Source organism: Cherax quadricarinatus, chromosome 15 (assembly GCF_038502225.1).
Source record: "Cherax quadricarinatus isolate ZL_2023a chromosome 15, ASM3850222v1, whole genome shotgun sequence".
NCBI lineage: Eukaryota > Metazoa > Arthropoda > Malacostraca > Decapoda > Parastacidae > Cherax > Cherax quadricarinatus.
The window spans coordinates 46,801,504-46,824,938 of record NC_091306.1 but is presented as its reverse complement, the minus strand read 5'-3'; the positions used below and the strand labels follow the sequence as shown (position 1 = coordinate 46,824,938).

The following is a 23,435-nucleotide window of genomic DNA, read 5'->3' as shown; positions in this document are numbered from 1 at the left end:
TACTGAAAAACGAGGTTTTTTTCTTTTTTATTTATTTAATATGTGGATTGTTCCATAGTTTCATGAATTGGTTTATTAAGAAGTGTAAAATAAATAATGCCCGAAAAACACCAGTGAGCGTACGTGTGTGTGTGTGTGTGTGTGTGTGTGTGTGTGTGTGTGTGTGTGTGTGTGTGTGTGTGTGTGTGTGTGTGTGTGTGTGTGTGTATGTGTGCTCTATAAGTATGTTGTGTGTGTTCTCCGTATATATACTGTACATGTAATGTACATTGCAGATCAGATCCTTGTGGCTGTGTGAGACTAAGTCATTACGTCTTCACCAGATTCATTCAGACAACAAATCAACAAAGTCTCGCATGAAATCTCAGGGTACATCAGGACGCATAATTTACTTTTCTTTACGAAAGCCATATACAGCAATTTTCTCAACCTACTGTACACACTTATCATTCATATCACAAACAAATATATAAATTACAATTTGCAAGGAAACACTGTACTATCTTGTGAGTGAAGGAACCACGGACAAGAAACCAGTGAGTAACCTTGTCACATTAGAAACATTTAAACTGGTCAGTCAATAAAACAGTCCCACTCCATAAAACATAATTTGTCTGGCAGCATAGCAAAAGAGAACTCACTAGTGTTTTCAAGGTTAAGAATGAACAAGACTAAGAGTATCCTAAAGGGTATCTTGATCTTGAGGTCTGGAGAATCACCTGGTGGTATTTCTGCCCTTGGTGTCAGCGGCACTTGATGACGCTAGAGGAGTCAGCGGCATATATCACTACTGCCTGTGGTGTTGCTGGGAGAACTGTGAGCTGTTTGAAATTGGAAGTAGATTCAAACCATAGGGCAAGAGGTAGCCATTGAATACTGCAGTTGAGAACACGTTGGAACATCCTCAGGAAGTCACTTACGAAAGGCGCGATTATCGCGAACTCCGCCTTGGACCAGCCAATGTTGCAGAGGCTCTTGGGAAAGCATACGCCTGCCACCAGAGGCAGGATCAAGTAGAAATATGAGAGGCTCATAGCATTCTAGGCCCCTAGGTAACATGTTACTAGATAAAAAATCATAATTGATGAAGGTTCTGGATACCGTTAGGATCATCCTTGTGTGTGAGGCGAGTAAGACATTTTTTTTATATAATTTACAGCTGCACGGAGCAAAGTTTCGTGGCCAGGTAGTAGAGGTGGAGAGAGGTGGCCGCCATAGAGACCATGTTGCCAATGGCAATGATCATGTGAGTACGGCGGAAGGCCCGATAGAGTCGCATGTAATGTGGACAATGAGCCAGACGCCCCGGCTTATTAGTGCCCACCTCATGGCCAAGACCTGCCTCACGCTCTATGGCAATCTGTCGGGATAAAGAAATTGGCAATCAGAATCTACAGTGGCACAGTGTTAGTCTACTTAATATTTAGACAAATTATAGTAATAATCAGAAAGGGTGGCGTATTATATATATATATATATATATATATATATATATATATATATATATATATATATATATATATGTATATATGTTCTTTACGTCCACTGCAGGACTCGAACCTGCTAACTCTGTATCAGAGTCAACAGTACTTTACCGCGGAGCTAGACCCGCGATAAGTATAGGCGCTTAGCCGACGCTAAGTGATGTTACCCCATACCCCCGGGCACCAAGCTCGTTTTGAAAGTTATTTCATCAAATCCTGCCACATGCAGTGGACAACGAAAGAGATTTGAAATGATTAACAATTCGCAAACAGGCGAAATTATTTACAAACATTGTCTCTACGTCCACAGCAGGACTTAAGCATTTCAAATCTCTTTCGTTGTCCACTACATGTGGCAGGATTCGATGAAATAAGCTTCAAAACGAGCTTGGTGCCCAGGGGTATGGGGAAACATCGCTTAGCTTCGGCTAAGCGCTCATACGTATCGTGGTAAAGTACTGTGGACTCTGATACAAAGTTAGCAGGTTCGAGTCCTGCTGTGGACGTAGAGATAATGTAAATAATTTAGCCTGTTTGCGAATTGTTAAGCATATATATATGTCATATAGTATATATATATATATATATATATATATATATATATATATATATATATATATATATATATATATATATATATTATTAAAACATCGGCCTTCTCCCACCAAGGCAGGCTGGCCCAAAAAAGAAAAACTTCAATCATCGTTCACTTCATTACTGCCTTGCCAGAGGCGCGCTTAGACTATAGTTATCAAGCTACAACACAAACACCGCTCCTTCAGAGTGAAGACACTGTACTTCCCATTTCCAGGACTCAAGTCAGGCCTGCGGTTTCCCTGAATCCCTTCATAAATGTTACTTTGCTATCATTCCAACAGCACGTCAAATCCTAAAATCCATTTGTCTCCATTCACTCATGCATGCTTGCTGGATGAGGTGAATCATAGAACTGACGAGGGGAAAAAGATGAGTGGTGCACTGAGCAGTCTGTGGAGACAAAGAACTCTATCCATGAAAGCAAAGAGGGGAATGTATGAGAGCATAGTTACACCAATGCTCTTGTATGGGTGTGAGGCATGTGTTGTGAATTTTGCAACAAGGATATAGCTGGAGGCAGTGGAGACATCATGTCTGAAGGTACTGTGGTGTGTGAATATAATGCAGAGAATGCATAGTTTAGCAGATTAGGAGGAGGTGTGAGATTACCAAAACTATTATCCAGAGGGCTGAGGAGGGGTTATTAAGATGGTTTGGACGTGTACAGAGGATGGAACGAAATTGAGTGACTTCGAGAATATACAATTCTGTAGTGGAGGGAAGGCGGGGTAGGGGTCGGCCTAGGAATGGTTGGAGAGAGGGGGTAAAAGAGGTTGTGTGTGCGAGGAGCTTGGGCATCCAGAAAGCGTGCGTGAGCGTGTTAGACAGGAGCGAATAGAGACAAATGGTTTTTAGGACTTGACGAGCTGTTGGAGTGGAAGCAATGTGACATTTATGAAGGGATTCAGGGAAACCGGCAGGCCGGACTTGAGTCCTGGAGATGGGAAGTGCAGTGTCTGCACTCTGAAAGAGGGGTGTTAATGTTGCATATTTATAACTGTAGTGTAGGCATGCCTCTGGCAAGACGGTGATAAGTGAATGATGATGAAAGTTTTTCTTTTTCGGGCTACCCTGCATTCATGGGAAACGGCCCATGTGTTAATCATAAAAATAATAATAATAATAAATAAAATAATATATATATATATATATATATATATATATATATATATATATATATATATATATATATATATATATATATATATAAACACTGATCTCTGGCTGAAGGAGACTCGAACCTCCGAACCTTGGAAGAAGGTACGCAGTGCTTTACCAATGTACCCACACTGGACCAATACCTTGGAGTCCAGCTTGCGCTACACTTTGATCCAAGGCAGCCAGCTTTCAGGGAGAAGGCTTACAGCTTTTCATCTCATCCCCTGCCTTACTAGAGATATTAACAATGCAAGGAATTCGCAATACACAATATACACAAACACAATATACACAAACACTGATCTCTGGCTGAAGGAGACTCGAACCTACGAACCTTGGAACAAGGTACGCAGTGTTTTACCAATCTACCCACATTGGACCAATACCTTGGAGTCCAGCTTGCGCTAGACTTGGATCCAAGCGCAAGCTTGGATCTAAGTCTAGCGCATTGGCCGATTCCCACCAAGGCAGAGTGGCCCGAAAAAAGAAAAACTTTCATCATTCACTCCATCACTGTCTTGCCAGAGGGATGCTTTACACTACAGTTATAAAACTGCAACATTAATAGGTGATGGTAATTTTAGTTACCTTGATAGTGATGAGCTTGGTGAGCACAGGTGCAAGGTACAGACGGATTCCCAGGTTCACCAGGAAGCAACTCACCAAAATGCCTCCCTGCAAAAAATAATACATGCGTATAAAATATTTTTACATGAATAATTTAGAAAACAGGTGTCTGAAAAAATACAAATATATTATAAACAAGACGCAAGCAGTAAATTGTATCACGATCTTGCAGCTCGTGGGGCCCCGGGGGTAGCAACTTTTGCGGCCCCTTGGCAAGCAACTCCTGGGACCCCAGGGAACCAAGTTTTTTTGGGTTGGTTTCCATGTTACTAGAAATTTCTTCTCAAATTACATGCTAGTGTTAGTTGAAAAGCCTCTTTCTTTCTCCCTGAATTCCAAGAAACCAGTTTTGTGAGTACGTGCTTTAGGTGAGACTCCCCGGCTGGAGTCCGGATGCCTAGTTCTTAATTTGGTACTGAGTAGCGGGATGAGCAAGTGTAACAAATGGTCTTCCATAAGGGTTGGTACTAGCTAGGTCTGTTTACTGAAGTCAGTGAAGCTAACCTTCGGTATCCCATGGTAAAGAAAAACACATTACAAAACAATCTTACATTGACCCTCCTTCTATATCGACAATTTATATGTTATGTATCACAGTTTATAGTAGCCTTACGGTCCCTCAGTTAACACATAGCCTAATAGCAAAGTCGAATAAAAAGGAGTGATTATTTTTAGGACAGCTGTCGTTGTATTTATCATTTTCCTCAGTAATGTATACAACCATTTATCCGTCTTCCTTCCCTGGCAGTCCCCACCCAGTGTCATCACTATCCTCATCCACTACCCAACCGTCATCACTGATGCTATCCCTCATCTGCCTGTCATGTCATAATGTTCATATTTATGTGACTTTCTGTGGGATTAAGATACGTGCTAAGGTTTTTTGGAGAGTGTATTCAATCTCTATCTGTTTTTGTCTGTTTCTCTCTATCTCTCTCTCTCTCTCTCTCTCTCTCTCTCTCTCTCTCTCTCTCTCTCTCTCTCTCTTTCCCTCTCTCACTGTCTGTCTGTCTGTCTCTCTCTCTGTCTTCCTCTCTCTATTTCTGTCTTTCTCTCTCTCTCTCTGTCTCTCTCTGTCTTTTTGTCTCTGTCTCTGTCTCTCTCTAAAATTTTTAATTATCTTGCATTAATTGGGAAACTGTATAGAAAAGATATATAATTATTTCCATGTTGTCCGCTTTCATTTACATATTTTACTCGAATTGCCTGAAAATGTCTACTTTCTACATTTGTTGACAGATTTTTGTCATCCGCTGTGTTACACAACATGTGCTGTTAAAATTTTCTTAATCACTCTGCATATAATAATATTTTGGTAAAACATTTAGAACTACTTTCTATCATGTTGGGAATCGTGCCGAGTTTCCATAATTTCTATAGAAATTTCTTCTTTCTTTCTAGAGTTCATTTTAGCGCACGCGCGCGTGAATGTGTGTGATAGCAGTTGTCAAAGCTACTTGACAGAGTTACCACTAACTTGACAACCATTATAGACTTAACTATTGGAGGCTTAACTTTTAGAGACTCTCATCTCTAGTTGCAACCAAAGCTTGACATTGTCATTTAGTGTGGAAGATGCGAAATAATAAATGACAGAGAGAATAAAAGCCATAAGACGTAAATACAAAATGACATGAGCTGCATGTTTCAATTCCATCGAGATTATGAGGCTAAAGTAGCAAGGGAATTGAAGACTAACCCAAAAGGATTCTTTCAGGTATACAGAAGTTTAGGGGCAAGTTAGGCCCACTCAAAAGTTACTCGGATCAGCTCACCGACAGTGATAAGGAAATGTGTTCAATTTTTAACACTTACTTCCTCTCAGTTTTTACACAGGAAGATAATAGCGATATTCCAGAAATAATAAATTATGTAGAACAGGGCGATAATAAACTATACATAATTAGAGTCACAAGTGACATGGTCCTTAGACAAATAGATAAATTAAAACCTAACAAATCCCCAGGCCCTGATGAAATGTATGCAAGGGTTCTAAGGGAATGTAAAGACGAGCTTAGCAAACCTTTGGCTAATCTTTTCAATATATCACTTCAAGCTGGCATAGTGCCAGATAAGTGGAAAATGGAAATGTGATGCCTATTTTCAAAGCAGGTGACAGGTCCTTAGCTTCGAACTTTAGACCTCCATAGTGGGAAAATTTATGGAATCAATAATTGCTGAGGCAATTCGTAGCCATCTTGAAAGGCATAAATTGATTAATGAATCTCAGCACGGTTTTACAAAATGGCGTTCCTGCCTTACGAATTTATTATCTTTTTTCACTAAGGTATTTAGGAGATAGATCATGGTAATGAATATGATATTGTGTATATGGACTTCATCAGAAGTCCATATATTATACATGGACCACATCAGAGACTATTGAGGAAAGTTAAGGCACACGGAATAGGAGAAATTTTCCTGGATAGAGGCATGGTTGACAGACAGGCAGCAGAGAGTTTGCATAAATGGGGAGAAATCAGAGTGGGGAAGCGTCACAAGCGGTGTTTCACATGGGTCAGTGTTGGCCCCCTTGTTGTACACAATCTGCATAAACGACATAGATGAGGGAATAAATAGCGACTTAATTAAGCAAGTTTACCGATGACACTAAAATAGGCCGTCGAATTCATTCTGAGGAGGACATTAGAGCACTCCAGGAAGATTTGAATAGACTGATGCAGTGGTCGAAGTTTAAAATAGACATATGCAAAGTTCTATACACTGGATAGGAAAATAAACATGCCATATATAAACTAAATAATGTAGATTTTAATATTACTGATTGCGAAAAGGATTTGGGAGTTCTGGTTAGCAGCAATCTGAAACCAAGACAACAGTGCATAAGTGTTCTCAATAAAGGGAACAGAATCCTTGGCTTCATATCAAGGAGCATAAATAATAGGAGTCCTCAGGTAGTTCTTCAACTCTATATATCTTTGGTTAGCCTCATCTAGATTATGCTGCACAGTTTTGGTCACCGTATTACAGAATGGAAATAAATGCCCTAGAAAACATATAAAGAAGGTTGACAAAGTTGATCCCATGTATCAGAAATCTTTCCTCTGAGGGCCCTGAATCTGCACTCTCTAGAAAGGCGTAGAATTAGGGGGTACATGACTGAGGTGTATAAATGGAAAACAGGAATAAATAAAGGGATTGCAAATAGTGTGCTAAAAAGTATCTAACAAAGACAGGACTCACAGAACTGGTTTTAAGTTGGAAAAAATCGGATTCAGGAAGGATATAGGAAACCACTGGTTTATTAGTAGAGTTGTGGATGAGTGGAACAAACTCCCGAAAACCATCATAGACGCTAAAACATTGTTTAGTTTTAGAAATAGGTTAGTTAAATACACGAGTGAATGTGGGTGAGTGTGAGTTGAACCTGATTAGCTTGTGCTAATACGTCTGCTGCCGTGCTCCTTCCTTAAGGGGATGTGACCTGACACGACTAGGTTGGATCATTTGCTTAAGCCGGTGGGATAGTTGGACTTGCCTCGCATGGTCCAGTAGGCCGGCTGCAGTGTTTCTTCTCTTTTATGTTCTTAAAATTATATTTAGTTAGCGATTTAAATACGCGGATCGTCATATCCAGCGTTTGTGTCTCCCATGTTATTATTTACATTTTTTTTTTTTATTCGCCGGTATTCTCCCGGCCCGGGTCACATTTTGAAAAGCGTTCCTTATATACTTACAAATTTCCAGTCGTGTTTTCAAGTACTATATAACTGCTGTTGAATGCTTCGACGAGTTAGTTCTATAATTCGCGAAAGAGAAAATGGCGAATGACGTTGCAATAACAAGAGCAAAAAATATTATAGTCTTTAAAATTCAGTGGCTAAAATTGTGTAGAATTTTGAAGGAACACAGTAAAAACTTTTACTTCCCAGGACACGAAACTGAGACCTCAAGGACAAAACTTTATCATCGCCTTCACTTACGAGATGAATAAAAATTTGTGCTCACTGAGTGGAAGCATCCAAGGTCCCTCAATTTCAAACAATACGCAGCCGAGGGAGTAGGAACCGCAATGGTTCAATTTATGTGTCTCCGAGGTTGTGAGGCAACTCTCCTGCTGGGCCATCATTATATCCTAGTGCTAGTTTGGCTCCAATGATACCCTTGCTGTTATTTTAATGGACCTGACGCTAGCAAGTCTCTTTATAGACATAGTGGAGATGTTGTAACTTTACTAATGGGTCTAGCTATCTCTCTTTCAGTTTAACATTCTCTCTCTCTCTCTCTCTCTCTCTCTCTCTCTCTCTTGAAAAGCCGTCTCCATTTTATGTCACTTGCATACATTTTAGATTGTCACTGTTAGATATTAACTTTCACTGACACACAATATAGACTTTACCTATATACATTGTATACCGTCACTAGTAGATACTACAGACTGTCACTGGCAAACACTGTAGAGTGTCACTGGGACACTGAAGACACTGGCAGACACTGTAGAGTGTCACTGGAACACTGAAGACACTGGCAGACACTGTAGACAGTAACTGGCACTCACCGTCAGAACAGTGAGTGCAACAATGCCAATCTCATTCGGCTGGTTGGTCAACCATCCTGTCCTCACTAAGGTATAGCCTGACTCATTACCAGGGCCACGAGGAATGTGTCCGCCCACTTGTGCGTGTAGGGGTTCAGTCTCAGCTCTTGGTCCCCACTCTCAAATAACAGGCACCTGAATTACTGGTTCACGGCCTCTTTGGTTCTATCAGAGTCATCCTTGAAACGCCGCATGGAGTTGTCCACCACAATGTTCTTAATCTAACTCCATACACGTAGATACCTCACTCAGGCTCGTGAAATATTTCCACACATCTCTGTGAATCATCAGTAATTTGATCTGCCATAAATGCCCTATCAACTTAGAGCCTTGCATTTCAAATAATTCCGCCCCTGTCAAATTCTGTGAGCATTTCATACTTAATGTTTAGGTATTGAAGTCTGTCCACCACTTACGAAGCCTTCAACATATTCAAGATTTTTTTTTAAAGTGGCTCGTGTGTGTGTGTGTGTGTGTGTGTGTGTGTGTGTGTGTGTGTGTGTGTGTGTGTGTGTGTGTGTGTGTGTTCACATAATTCACCTTCGAGCTCGATCGCTAGCGCACTCAGCTCACACACTGAGGTCCGGAGTTCGAATCTCCTCCGGTACGGCTGGAAAACATTAGGGACGTGTTTCCATAAGACACCTGCTGTCCCTGTTCACCCATCAGTATAAAATGGGTTCCTCGGTGTTAGTCGACTGGTGTGGGTCGCATCCTGGGATAAAACTGACCTAATTTGCCCGAAATGCTCAGCATAACAAGCGGCTTTCTATACAGTAGTATGTCATTGATATCAGCTAGGACTGTATACCTTGTACATGTACTTGTAGTAAATAAATAGTATAACTGTGGCTGCAAGGGTCGAGTCATACTTACTGGCCCCGCCTCTTCACTGGTCGCTACTAGGTCAACTCTCTACGTGCTCCATGAGCTTTATCATACCTCCTCTTAAAGCTATGTATGGATCCTGACTCCACTACATCACTCTCCAGACTATTCCACTACCTGACATCTCTATAACTGAAGAAATACTTCCTAACATCCCTGTAACTCATCTGAGTCTTCAGTTACCAATTGTGAACCCTTGTTGCTGTGTCCCATCTCTGAAACACACTGTCCCTAACCACCTTACCATTCCCTATCAGTATTTTAAATGTCGTTATCATGTCCACTCTAGCCCTCCTGTCCTCTAGTGTTGTCAAGTCGATTTCTCCTCGTAGGACATGTCCTATACTTCCGGGACTAGTTTTGTTATAAACCTTTGCAGCTTCTCTAATTTCTTGACGTGCTTGATCAGGTGTGGGTTCCTAACTGGTGCTGCACATTCAATATGAGCCTGTGTGTGCGTGTGCGTGTGCGTGTGCGTGTGTGTGTGTGTGTGTGTGTGTGTGTGTGTGTGTGTGTGTGTGTGTGTGTGTGTGTGTGTGTGTGTGTGTGTGCGCGCGCGCGCGCAAGTGTGTATGTATGTGTACTCGCCTAATTACCTAATTTTGGTTGTAGGGGTCGAGTCATCTCCTGGGCCCGCCCCTTCGCTGATCTGTAGTGTGTGTGTGTACTCATCTATTTGTACTCACTAATTTGTGGTTAAAGGGGTCGAATTACAGTCCCTGGCCCGCCTATTCGCCGGTCGCTACTAGATCCACCCTCATCACACTCCATGAGCTTAATCGTATCTCTTCTTAAAGTTATTTATAGATCGTGCCTCCACTACATCACTCTCCAGGTCGATTTCCACGAACCTCTCCTCGTAAGACATCCCCCTTAGCTCCGGGACTAGTCTTGTTGTAAACCTTTGCACTTTCTCTAATTTCTTGACGTGTTTGACCAGGTGTGGGTTCCAAACTGGTGCTGCATACTCCAATATGGGCCTGACGTACAAGATGTGTAGAGTAATAAACGATTCCTTACTAAGGTGTTGAAACGCTGTTCATAGGTTTGCCAGGCTCCCATATGCTGCAACAGTTATTTGGTTGATGTGCGCCTCAGGAGATGTACTTGGTATGATGATCACCCCAAAATCCTTTTTATTGTGTGATATTTACAATCTTTGGCCTCCTAGCCTGTACCCTGTCTGCGGTCTTCTTTGACTTTCCCCAATCTTCATGACTTTGCACTTGGTGGGATTGAACTCCAGGAACCGTTGCTGGACCAGGCCTGCCTGGTCTTACCTGATCCTCATCCGATTGAATTCTTCTCATTAGCTTCACATCGTCAGGAAACAGGGACACCTCTGAATCTATCCCTTCCGTCAAGTCACTCAAATATACAAGAAACATCACCGGCCCTTGGACTGACCCCTGTTGAACCCCGCTCGTCACAGATACCCACTTAGACACCTCGTAACGTACCATGACTCATTGTTTCCTTCATGTCAGGTATTCTTTGATCCATTGCAGTGACTTTTCTGATATTCCTGCCTGCTCCTCTAGCTTCTGCACTAATTTCATATGTGGAACTGTGTCGAAAGCCTTCTTACAGCCCAAGAAAATGCAGTCTACCCACCCTTCCCACTATCTTGTCTTACACCTGTCACCTTGTCGTAAAACTCTAGTAAGTTTGTGGCACAGGATTTCCCGTCCCTGAAATCGTGTTCGTTATCAGGTATAAGCTCATTTCTTTCTAGGTGCTCCATTACTCTCTTCCTGATAATCTTCTCCATGACTTCGCATATATGTCAGAGACACTGATTTGTAGTTTAATGCTGCCTGTCTGTCTCCTTTCATAAAAACTGGGACCACATATGCTGTCTTCCACACCTCGGGTAGTTGCCGTGTTTCGATAGAGGTGTTGAAGATTGTTACAAGTGGCACAGCCAGTGCCTCTGCTCCTGCTCTCAGGACCCACGGAGAGATGTCCAGATCCACAGCCTTTTGAGGTATCTAAACCACGTTACTTGCTGGGATTGAACTTCCGGCTAGTGAATCATAAGACTCCTGACCGGATTATTATTATTATTATAATCATGGGGGAGCGCTAAACCCGTAGGATTATACAGTGCATATGGGGGGATGGAAAGTATTCAGACTCAATTCAGGGAACCGGAGCACAGATCCAATTTCCTAGATCAAGAGCCCCTGACCGGAGCATTTGCCACTGGGTCAGCTGACTTCAGTAATATTCATCAAACTAGTGGTGCCTATGCTAACCTTCCTATGGTGTATAAATATGCCTAGTTGGGTGAATCTTATTGTAAGTAGCTGGCCCAGTGGCTAACACGCTGGTCTGGAGTTTTATGACTCACTAACTGCAAGTTCAATCCCACCCCTGCCTGTAGCGTGCTTTGTTTACAATCGTGTCATTACGATTTCGTGAGTCATGAAGTATCTAGTTCACTTAGCAGCCTGTTCACCTCCTCTGTTGTGTGTATTGTGTCCAGCACTTACTGGTGTATTCCATCATTCCTCCTTTCTGGAGTCCTTTCTGTCTCTGTTGAAAGTACTTTCTTAAATCTCGCTTTGAGGTCTTCCCACTCTTCCCAGTCGTTTCTTGGAATCTTCCCTTCTTCCTTCCTCAGCCTGATTACCTGGTCCTTGATTGTTCTTTTTCTCCTGATGTGACTGTACAAGAGCTTCGAGTCCGATTTGGCTTTCGATTCTATGTGATTTTCGTATTTACGCTGGGCCTCACTCCTTATCTGTGCATATTCGTTTATGGCTCTTCAACTAATCTCCCTATTTTCCTGGTACCTTTGTCTTCTATAGTTTTTCCATTCACTAGCACACTTAGTTTTGGCCTCTTATTGTTTCTGTTGCTCTTGGGTATGAACCTCTCCTCCGCCTCCATTCATTTTGTTGTCATGTATTCCATTATTTTATTTACTAATTTTTCCATCAATTCTGCTTCCCACTGAACGTCATGCAGAAAATTTCTCAGGCTTGTGTAGACCCCTCTTTTGTAGTTTGGACCATGTGATCACTCGCCCCAAAGGGCTTTTCATGTATGATATCACAAGTGTCCAAACTACTCAAGGTGAACATGAGGTCTATTCTTGCTGAATAATTCTCTCCTCTCTCTCTGATGATGTCCTCAATGTGTTTATGCATGAGGTTTTCTAGTACCACCTCCATCATCTTAGTCCTCCACGTTTCTAATTTCCCATGTGGCTCCAGGTTTAACCTACCAATGTGGGCCTTTTTGGCAACCTCTGCTAGTGTATCAACCACTGCTCTTTTGCTCTCATTATGTTCTTGTCTTGGCCTCCTCCTATTCTGTGGTGGGTTGTAAATTACTGTAGTCACCACCTTGGGACCCCCAGTCTGAAGTGTTCCTATGTAGTCGCTCCACAAAGCTCCACTGATTTTGATGAGCAGTGCAACTCCTCCGCCTTCACTATCCCTATTTCCTCAGGCTCTAATATCCAGTTGGAAAGACTGCATCTGTTATCATTCCCATGAGTTTAGTTTCCGCGTGAGTGCTATGATTCTTTTGTACCACTCCTCACACCTATTCGTTATTTCTTCTGTATTGGTGTACCACACCTTCAGCTTCTTTTCCAGAACTGTATTCTGTGAGGTTTTGAGGGGTAGGGTAGTGGGAGTTCTGGCTAGGTACTGTGGGAGGCTGCTGTGTTAGTGGGGTTTGTGCTAGGGGAATGGGGGCTGTGAGTGTGAAGTGTAGTTTATTTTGGGTTAATTTGTTGGACTGTGAGGCTCTGTGGGTGGTTCTGTTTGCTGCTCCTCCTAACTCTGCGTGTCCCCACCTGACTCTAGCTTTGTCTCTCTTTCTTGCCCATTTCATCTTTGTATCCTCTCTCTCTCTCTCTCTCTCAATTTCTGTCATTCTGTTCTCATTCTGCCATGGTCTAGGTACACCTGCTGGTATTTTGTTGTTTCCTTTTGCAGTGCTTTCTGCTGCAGGATCCTACATTGAAAATCAAATTGACTGGCTGATTTCTTCCTCCCGAGTATCCCCAAATTTACTGGCTGATTTCTTTCCCTCGAGTATCCCCAAATTGACTGGCTCATTTCTTCCCCTCGAGTATCCTCATATTCTCTGAAAATTTATCAGCTCAGGCATGCCCTTTCCTCCTCTTTGATGATATTTTTAATCTCTTTCTTCTCTCCCTGTCATTTTTCTTTGTATGTCCTCTTTTCATTCTCCTGAAACCCATGAGTAAACTGACTTCTCCCTCTCCTATTCCCATTACTTATCCCATCCACATCTCTGGGTCCCATTTAAATATAGCAATTACTACTTCTCTCATCATTTCCTGAATCTTCTGGTGGCCTCATAACACCTCTGAGGAGGCCTGTCACCTCTACCTACAACCCTTCCTCACAGCTGTCCCTGTGAACAAGAGCATACCACGATTGTTCCTCAACATTTCCTCATAGCCTGATAGGACCTCTACATGTGTATGTGTACTCACCTAATTGTACTTACCTAATTGTAGTCGTAGGAGTCGAATCACACCTCATGGCCTCGCCTTCACTGGTCACTACTAGGTCCACTCTCTCTCTGCTCTTTATGGCTTGTCATACCTCTTCTTAAAGTTATGTATGGATCCTACCTCCACTACACCACTCTCCAGACTATTCCACTTTCTGACAAGTCTATGACTGAAAAAAAAAACTTCCTAACATCCCTGTGACTCTTCTGAGTCTTCAGCTTCCAGTCATGATCCTTTGTTCCTGTAACCCATCTCTGGCACATCCTGTCTCTGTCTACCTTGTCAGTTCCTCTCAGTATTTTATATGTTGTTATCATGTCACTCCAGTCTCTCTCCTGTCCTCCAGTGTCGTCAGGTCGATTTCTCTTAACCTCTCCTCGTAGGACATATCCCTTACCTCCAGGACTAGTCTTGTTACCAACTTTTGCACTTTCTATAATTTCTTGACATGCTTGACTATGTGTGGGTTCCAGACTGGTGCTGCATACTATAATATGGGCATGACGTACACTGTGTACAAAGTCCTGAATGATTCCTTGCTGAGGTGCCGGAACGCTATTCTTAGGTTTGCTAATCGCCCAAACTCTGAAGCAGTTATTTGGTTGATGTGTGCTTCAGATGTGCTCGGTATTATACACACCCCAAGAGTATGTGTGTGTGTGTGTGTGTGTGTGTGTGTGTGTGTGTGTACTCACCTATTTGTACTAGCCTATTTGTGGTTGCAGGGGTCGATTCATAGCCTGGCCCCGTCTCTTCACTGATTGATACTACGGCCTGTCTCTCCCTGCTCCATGAGCTTTATCAAACCTCATCTTAAAACTATGTATGGTTCCCACCTCCACTACGTCACTTTCTAGGCTATTCCACTGCCTGACAACTCTCGCCGAAGAAATACTTCCTAACATCCCTTTGGCTTATCTGAGTCTTCAACTTCCAATTGTGACCCCTTGTTTCTGTGTCCCATCTCTGGAAAATCCTGTCTTTGTCCACCTTGTCTAATCCACGCAGTATTTTATATGTCGTTATCATGTCTCCCCTGACCCTCCTGTCCTCCAGTGTCGTCAGGTCAATTTCCCTTAACCTTTCTTCGTAGGACAATCCCATTAGCTCTGGGACTAGTCTTGTTGCAGACCTTTGCACTTTCTCTAATTTCTTCACGTGCTTGACCAGGTGTGGATTCCAAACTGGTGCTGCATACTCCAGTATGGGCTTGACGTGTATGGTGTACAGTCTTGAACGATTCCATACTAAGGTATCGGAACGCTTTCCTTAGGTTTGCCAGACACCCATATCCTGCAGCAATTATCTGATTGATGTGTGCCTCAAGAGATGTGCTCGGTATTATACTCACCCCAAGATCTTTTTCCTTGAGGAAAGTTTACAGTCTTTGGCCACCTAGACTATACTCTGTCTGCGGTCTTCTTTGCCAGTCCCAGATTTTCATGACTTTGCATTTGGCAGGGTGTGTGTGTGTGTGTGTGTGTGTGTGTGTGTGTGTGTGTGTGTGTGTGTGTGTGTGTGTGTGTGTGTGTGTGTGTGTGTGTGTGTGTGTGTGTGTGTGTACTCACCTATTTGTGGTTGCAGGGGGTCGAGACTCAGTTCCTGGCCTCGCCTCTTCACTGATGGCTACTGGGCCCTCTCTCCGCTCCATGAGCTTTATCATACCTCGTCTTAAAACTGTGTATGGTTCCTGCATCCACTACATCACTTGCCAGACTATTCCACTTCCTGACAACTCTATGGCTAAAGAAATACTACCTAACATCCCTCTGACTCGTCTGAGTCTTCAACTTCCAATTGTGTGTGTGTGTGTGTGTGTGTGTGTACTCACGTAGTTGTGTTTGCGGGTGTCGATTCATGGCTCCTGGCCCCGCCTCTTCACCTGGCCGCTACTCGGTCACTCTTCCTGCACCGTGAGCTTTATCATACCTCTTCTTAAAGCTATGTATGGATCCTGCCTCTACTACATTACCCAGGCTATTCCACTTCCTGACAACTCCTTGAGTGAGTGTGTGTGTGTGTGTGTGTGTGTGTGTGTGTGTGTGTGTGTGTGTGTGTGTGTGTGTGTGTGTGTGTGTACTCACCTAGTTGCACTCACCTAGTTGAGGTTGCAGGGGTCGAGTCCAAGCTCCTGGCCCCGCCTCTTCACTGATCGCTACTAGGTCACTTTCCCTGATCCGTGAGCTTTATCATACCTCTGCTTAAAGCCATGTATGGATCCTGCCTCCACTACATCGCTTCCCAAACTATTCCACTTCCTGACTACTCTGTGTGTGTGTGTGTGTGTGTGTGTGTGTGTGTGTGTGTGTGTGTGTGTGTGTGTGTGTGTGTGTGTGTGTGTGTGTGCGTGCGCGCGTTTGTGTGTGCGTTTGTGTGTGTGTGGGGGGGGTTGGCGTTTGCTACTCTGTCAACTTCCTTCTGATGTCAACTCCCTCATTATACCGAGGATCCTCCCTCCTCATTGTATCAAGGATCCCCCCTCCTCACTGTATCAATTATTATTATTATTATAATCAAGGGGGAAGCGCTAAACCCGGAGGATTACACAGCGCCTGGGGGGGGGGATGTGGAAGGCATTCAGGCTTAATTCGGGGAACTGGAGCACAGATTCAATTCCCTAAATCAAGAGCCCCTCACCAACATCAAGGAACCTTCCTTGAGGGGTCACTATATACTGTATCAAGGATCCTCCCGCGTCATTATACCGAGGAACCTACCGCCTCTCAATGGCCACCAAGGTGCCTCTCCCAGTAGCCGCCTCCCAGGCTGCTTGTCACTGCACCGCCTCACTCTCCCTCTCTCCCCCATCATTAGTACACGTCATTTTTTGCTGAGTCCGAGATCATTTATTCTGAAGGATTGGACAGGGATAATAAAGGGGATGCCGAGCACTTGGCATGAGGGTGAGGAGATAAAAACGACGAAAGGAGAGAAGGAAGAAGAAAATTTGTTGTGCAAGAAGTGTTAGAGAAGGTTAATGTGTTAGTCACTGTGCTAGTAACGAGATAGATGTGTGTATATATGTACACACACACAGACACACACACACACACACACACACACACACACACACACACACACACACACACACACACACACACACACACACACACACACACACACACACACACATACATACACTCACACACACATACACACACACAAAGGTTTGCAACAAGGTTAGTTCCAGAGCTAAGGGGAATGTCCTATGAAGAAAGATTAAGGGAAATCGGCCTGACGACACTGGAGGACAGGAGGGTCAGGGGAGACATGATAACGACATATAAAATACTGCGTGGAATAGACAAGGTGGACAAGGACAGGATGTTCCAGGGAGGGGACACAGAAACAAGAGGCCACAATTGGAAGTTGAAGACACAAATGAGTCAGAGAGATAGTAGGAAGTATTTCTTCAGTCATAGAGTTGTAAGGCAGTGGAATAGCCTAGAAAATGACGTAGTGGAGGCAGGAACCATACACAGTTTTAAGACGAGGTTTGATAAAGCTCATGGAGCGGGGAGAGAGAGGGTCTAGTAGCAACCGGTGAAGAGGCGGGGCCAGGAGCTAGGACTCGACCCCTGCAACCACAAATAGGTGAGTACACATATATGGACCTGATTAGGTTAAGGCATTGGCTTAAGCGGTGGGAGAATTGGACCTGCCTCGCATGGGCCAGTAGGCCTGCTGCAGTGTTCCTTTCTTATGTTCTTAAAGATATATATATACATATATATATATATATATATATATATATATATATATATATATATATATATATATATATATATATATATATATATATATATATATATATATATATCACACTGGTCGATTCCCACCAAGGCAGGGTGGCCCGAAAAAGAAAAACTTTCACCATCATTCACTCCATCACTGTCTTGCCAGAAGGGTGCTTTACACTACAGATTTTAAACTGCAACATTAACACCCCTCCTTCAGAGTGCAGGCACTGTACTTCCCATCTCCAGGACTCAAGTCCGGCCTGCCGGTTTCCCTGAACCCCTTCATAAATGTTACTTTGCTCACACTCCAACAGCACGTCAAGTATTAAAAACCATTTGTCTCCATTCACTCCTATCAAACACACTCACACACACATATATATATATATATATATATATATATATATATATATATATATATATATATATATATGTGTGTATATATATATGTATATGTGTGTGTGTGGGTGTGTAATGTCGTGCCGAATAGGTAAAATTGGTCAGTTAGGAAGAACTCATTTAAAATTAAGTCATCTGCAAAATTTTCTCATAAAAATTTAATATATTTTTTTCAATTATGTTAATGGAAAAATTTAATTTTTTTGTACCAAAAGAACCTTAGAAAACTTGCCTAACCTTATTATAACAATCAGAATTTAATTTAAACTAATCCGACTAAATATATTTTAGATAAGTTTACAAAAATTTAATAATAAACAAACGCAACGAAATATATTTTTTTCTCGTTAGGTTCGGAATGTTTTTCGCGAAATTATTGCATACACAAATTTTCGCTTGCTTTATTCGACAATGTGTGTGTTGATATTTAAACCAAAATCGCAAGTTTTACCTATTCGGTACGACACAGACACAGACACAGACACACAGACACAGACACTATATAATTACATCGGCCGTCTCCCACCAAGGCAGGATGAACCGAAAAACAAACCGGCCTGCCGGTTTTCCTGAATCCCTTCATAAATGTCAACTTGCTCACAATCCAACATCACGTCAAGTCTTGAAAGCCAATTGTCTCTATTTGCTCCTTTTTAACAAGCTCACGTTTGCTTGCTGGAAGTCCAAACCCCTCACACGCAAAACCTTCTTTACCCCGTCCCTACAACCTTTCCTAGGCCGACCCCAACCCCGCCTTCCCACCACTACAGATTTATACACTCTCGATGTCATTCTATTTTGTTCGATACTCTGTACATGTCCAAACCACCTCAACAACCCTTCCTCAGCCTAGTACACCAAACAGGGATTAGAATGAAATTAACTTAGAGGCACTCACACCACCGTATGTTTTCGGACCACGGCAACACACCTAACTTGGCTGGGTGCTTGGTTCTTTGTATGATTGCATGATCCTGTGGGTTAGAGAGTCAGGTGTTTTCCCTCACCATGAGGCAGACCAAAACAATATGGATTCGAGTCCTTGGCTAGTCGCAGTGCTGCTATTGATATATATATATATATATATATATATATATATATATATATATATATATATATATATATATATATATATATATATATATATATATATATTTATTATCACACTGGCCGATTCCCACCAAGGCAGGGTGGCCCGAAAAAGAAAAACTTTCACCATCATTCACTCCATCACTGTCTTGCCAGAAGGGTGCTTTACACTACAGTTTTTAAACTGCAACATTAACACCCCTCCTTCAGAGTGCAGGCACTGTACTTCCCATCTCCAGGACTCAAGTCCGGCCTGCCGGTTTCCCTGAATCCCTTCATAAATGTTACTTTGCATATATATATATATATATATATATATATATATATACATATACACCTGGAGTATACCTGGAGAAGGTTTCGGGGGTCAACGACCCAGCTGCCCGGTCTGAGACCAGGTCTCGTTGTGGACCAGGGTCTGATCAACCAGGCTGTTTCTGCTGGCCACACACAATCTGACTTATGAACCACAGTCCATATAAACATGTGTATATGTACACACGCGTATGCGTAGCCGTACGCACGTGTGTGTGTATATGTATATCTATGTACCTTAATTATCACCACAAATTTATGTTTAAACTTTCACCTTCACCACAATAAGGTGATTACTTCATCATTATCACCACCAAGAGGTGGATACACAATCACTATCACCACAATGAGGTGGATACACAATCACCATCACCACAATGTGCTGGCGACACTATCACCATCACTGCCGTGATCGGGGTATTCGATCACTTTCGCTACAGTCTGCTGGCTAAACTGTCACTATCACCACTGAGTGCTGGTTACACTGTCAATATTACCACCGTGTGCTGACTACATTGTCACTAACACTACCATGTGCTGGCTATAATGTCATCATCACCACCGTGAGCTAGTTACACTCACTATCACCACCGTGTGCTGGTTAAAATGTCACTATCACCACCGTGAGCTAGTTACACTCACTATCACCACCGTGTGCTGGCTGCACTGTCAGTCACCACCGTGTACTGGCTACACTGTCACTCTTGTGTGCTGGCTACACTGTCACTCTTGTGTGCTGGCTACATTGTCACTCTTGTGTGCTGGCTACAATATCACTGTCACTACTGTGTGCTGGCTACACTGTCACTCACCATCGCATGCTGGCTACACTGCCACTGTCACCACCGTGTGCTGGCTACATTGTCATCACCACCGTGTGCTGGCTACACTGTCACCATCACCACCGTGTGCTGGCTACACTGTCATCTTCACCACAGTGTGCTGGCTACACTGTCACTCACCATTGCATGCTGGCTACACTGCCACAATCACCACCGTGTATTGGCTACACTATCACATCACCACTGTGTGCTGACTACACTATCATCATCACCACCGTGTGCTGCCTACACTGTCACCATCACCACGGTGTGCTGGCTACACTGTCATCTTCACCACAGTGTGCTGGCTACGCTGTCACTATTACCACCGTGTGCTGGCTACACTGTCATTATCACCACCGTGTGCTGGCTACGCTGTCACTATTACACCGTGTGCTGGCTACACTGTCACTATTACCACCGTGTGCTGGCTACACTGTCACTCACCACCGTGTGCTGGCTACACTGTCACTCACCATCGCATGCTGGCTACACTGTCACTATCACCACCGTGTGCTGGCTACACTGTCACTTCTGTCTACTGGCTACACTGTCACTATCACTGTGTGCTGGTTACACTGTCACTATCACTGCTGTGTGCTGGTTACACTGTCACTACTGTGTGCCGGCAACACTGTTACTGTCAATACTGTGTGCTGGCAACACTATCACTATCACTACTGTGTGCTGGCAACACTATCACTATTGTGTGCTGGCAACACTATCACTACTGTGTGCTGGCAACATTATCACTATCACTACTGTGCTGGCAACACTATCACTGTCACTACTGTGTGCTGGTAACACTTACTACTGTATGCTGGCAACACTATCACTGTCACTACTGTATGCTGGCAACACTATCACTGTCACTACTGTGTGCTGGCAACACTATTACTACTGTGCTGGCAACACTATCACTGTCACTACTGTGTGCTGGCAACACTATCACTATCACTACTGTGTGCTGGCAACACTATCACTATCACTACTGTGTGCTGGCAACACTATCACTACTGTGTGCTGGCAACACTATCACTACTGTGTGCTGGCAACACTACTACTGTGTACTGGCAACACTATCACTGTCACTACTGTGTGCTGGCAACACTATCACTATCACTACTGTGTGCTGGCAACACTATCACTACTGTGTGCTGGCAACACTATCACTGTCACTATCACTACTGTGTGCTGGCAACACTATCACTACTGTGTGCTGGCAACACTATCGCTGTCACTATCACTACTGTGTGCTGGCAACACTATCACTATCACTACTGTGTGCTGGCAACACTATCACTACTGTGTGCTGACAACACTATCACTACTGTGTGCTGGCAACACTATCACTGTCACTAAGGTGTGCTGGCACTATCACTATCACTACTGTGTGCTGGCAACACTATCACTACTGTGTGCTGGCACTATCACTATCACTACTGTGTGCTGGCAACACTATCACTATCACTACTGTGTGCTCACTATCACTACTGTGTGCTGGCAACACTATCACTATCACTACTGTGTGCTGGCAACACTATCACTACTGTGTGCTGGCAACACTATCACTATCACTACTGTGTGCTGGCAACACTATCACTACTGTGTGCTGGCAACACTATCACTACTGTGTGCTGGCAACACTATCACTACTGTGTGCTGGCAACACTATCACTACTGTGTGCTGGCAACACTATCACTATCACTACTGTGTGCTGGCAACACTATCACTACTGTGTGCTGGCAACACTATCACTATCACTACTGTGTGCTGGCAACACTATCTCTACTGTGTCTTCCTCGTTGAAAGAAGTAATGTTTTATCACGAGAATTTGACGTAATATTTAACGTTGCACTTTTTGTGTTGCTTCCTTATTATAGCTCAAGGTGAACCTGACACTTGTCTTAAGAGCGCTAGGGATTATGTAATAAATTATTATTATTATCATTATTATTATTATTATTGCTTGTAGAAATAGTAATAGTAGCTGCAGTAGCAATAGTAGTAACAGTCCAAGTATCAGGAGTAGTAGCAGCAGCAGATATTGAAGTAATGTTAGCAGTCGTACCAGCAGCAGTAGCAGCTGAAATGACAGTAAAAGTGTTACTACTAGTAGTAGTACTTCTACTAGTACTTTTACTACTAGTAGTAGTACTTCTACTGTTAGTAGTAATAGCTGTAGTACAGCAGTAACAGCATTACTATTGCTTCTAGTAGTAGTAGTATTAGTTTAAGTAGTAACAGCAGTAGTAGTAAGACATACGACAAGGTACGTGTGACGTCTCCTGTACCACTTATTTCTACACCAGATTTTAAACGTAATATTAAAACTGATATTAAAATGCCTTATAATCAGATAAAATAGCTTATAACTGGCAAAACTTTTGTTTCAAGACGAGCTACAAGAAGCGAGGGAATGATTGCTCTTGTCTCACTACAACATTTGATGTACTGTCTAGTCTTAGTATTTCTGAGGTGAATTTTGAAGTCTTCTTTATACCAGTAGTTCTTATGTGTGTGTGCGTGTGCGTGTGCGTGTGCGTGTGCGTGTGTGTGTGTGTGTGTGTGTGTGTGTGTGTGTGTGTGTGTGTGTGTGTGCGCGCGCGCGCGCGTTGTAAGGAGGTCTTTAGGATATGTCTGTTTTTCAAGTGTTCTTCTGGTTCGCTGGTGTGTTTATGTCTGCATTTGTAAATGTTCTTCCGCTCTTGTTTGTATATTTTAGTCAAACGAGAAGATCTTTCCTCTTCATATTGTTATTAAGGGGAAAGACAAATATTGTACTTTACAAACACTTTAAAGATGAAATAATGTGGAATCGGTGAGACTGAAGAACAAAAAAATGGAAATACTGACGAGAGGAGCACACAAACAACAAAAACACCGGAAAAGGAATAAGGAAGAAAGAGAAACATGAAGAGTAGATAAAAGTAAGATCAAGTGGACAGAGATACGGTCAGAGAAGCAGAGGGACTGAGAGGGGCAACCCCCTGCAGCAGCAGCAGCTGACATGGTTCACATCTTCCTTTTCCTGGGTCACTGGTGAGGACCAGCTGGAACGGCAGCAAAAGTTGACCACCAAGTCAAGGGCAGCACCTGGGTCTCACTGACGCGCATGTTATCACGTAGCCCGTTCACCTCTTCTTTATTAACCTCTCCCCTGTCTGTCTTGTGTGTGTGTGCGCTCACCTAGTTGTACTCATCTAGTTGTGGTTGCAGGGGTCGATTCACAGCTCCTGGCTCTGCCTCTTCACTG

At 43.0% G+C, this 23,435-nt stretch overlaps 1 protein-coding gene across 1 annotated transcript in view; it reads right to left on the bottom strand.

The window, feature by feature from the left end:
* Positions 1-201: 201 nt before the first annotated feature.
* Positions 202-23,435, bottom strand: part of LOC128703328 (transmembrane protein 205) — a 44,820-nt gene continuing 21,586 nt past the window's right edge. The window contains exons 4-5 of the mRNA XM_053797954.2: positions 3,828-3,914; positions 202-1,360 (exon numbers count right to left, since the gene is read on the bottom strand). Coding sequence (XP_053653929.1) covers positions 1,154-1,360; positions 3,828-3,914 — 294 coding nt within the window. The 3' untranslated portion in view covers positions 202-1,153. The remainder of the gene's footprint in view (positions 1,361-3,827; positions 3,915-23,435) is intronic.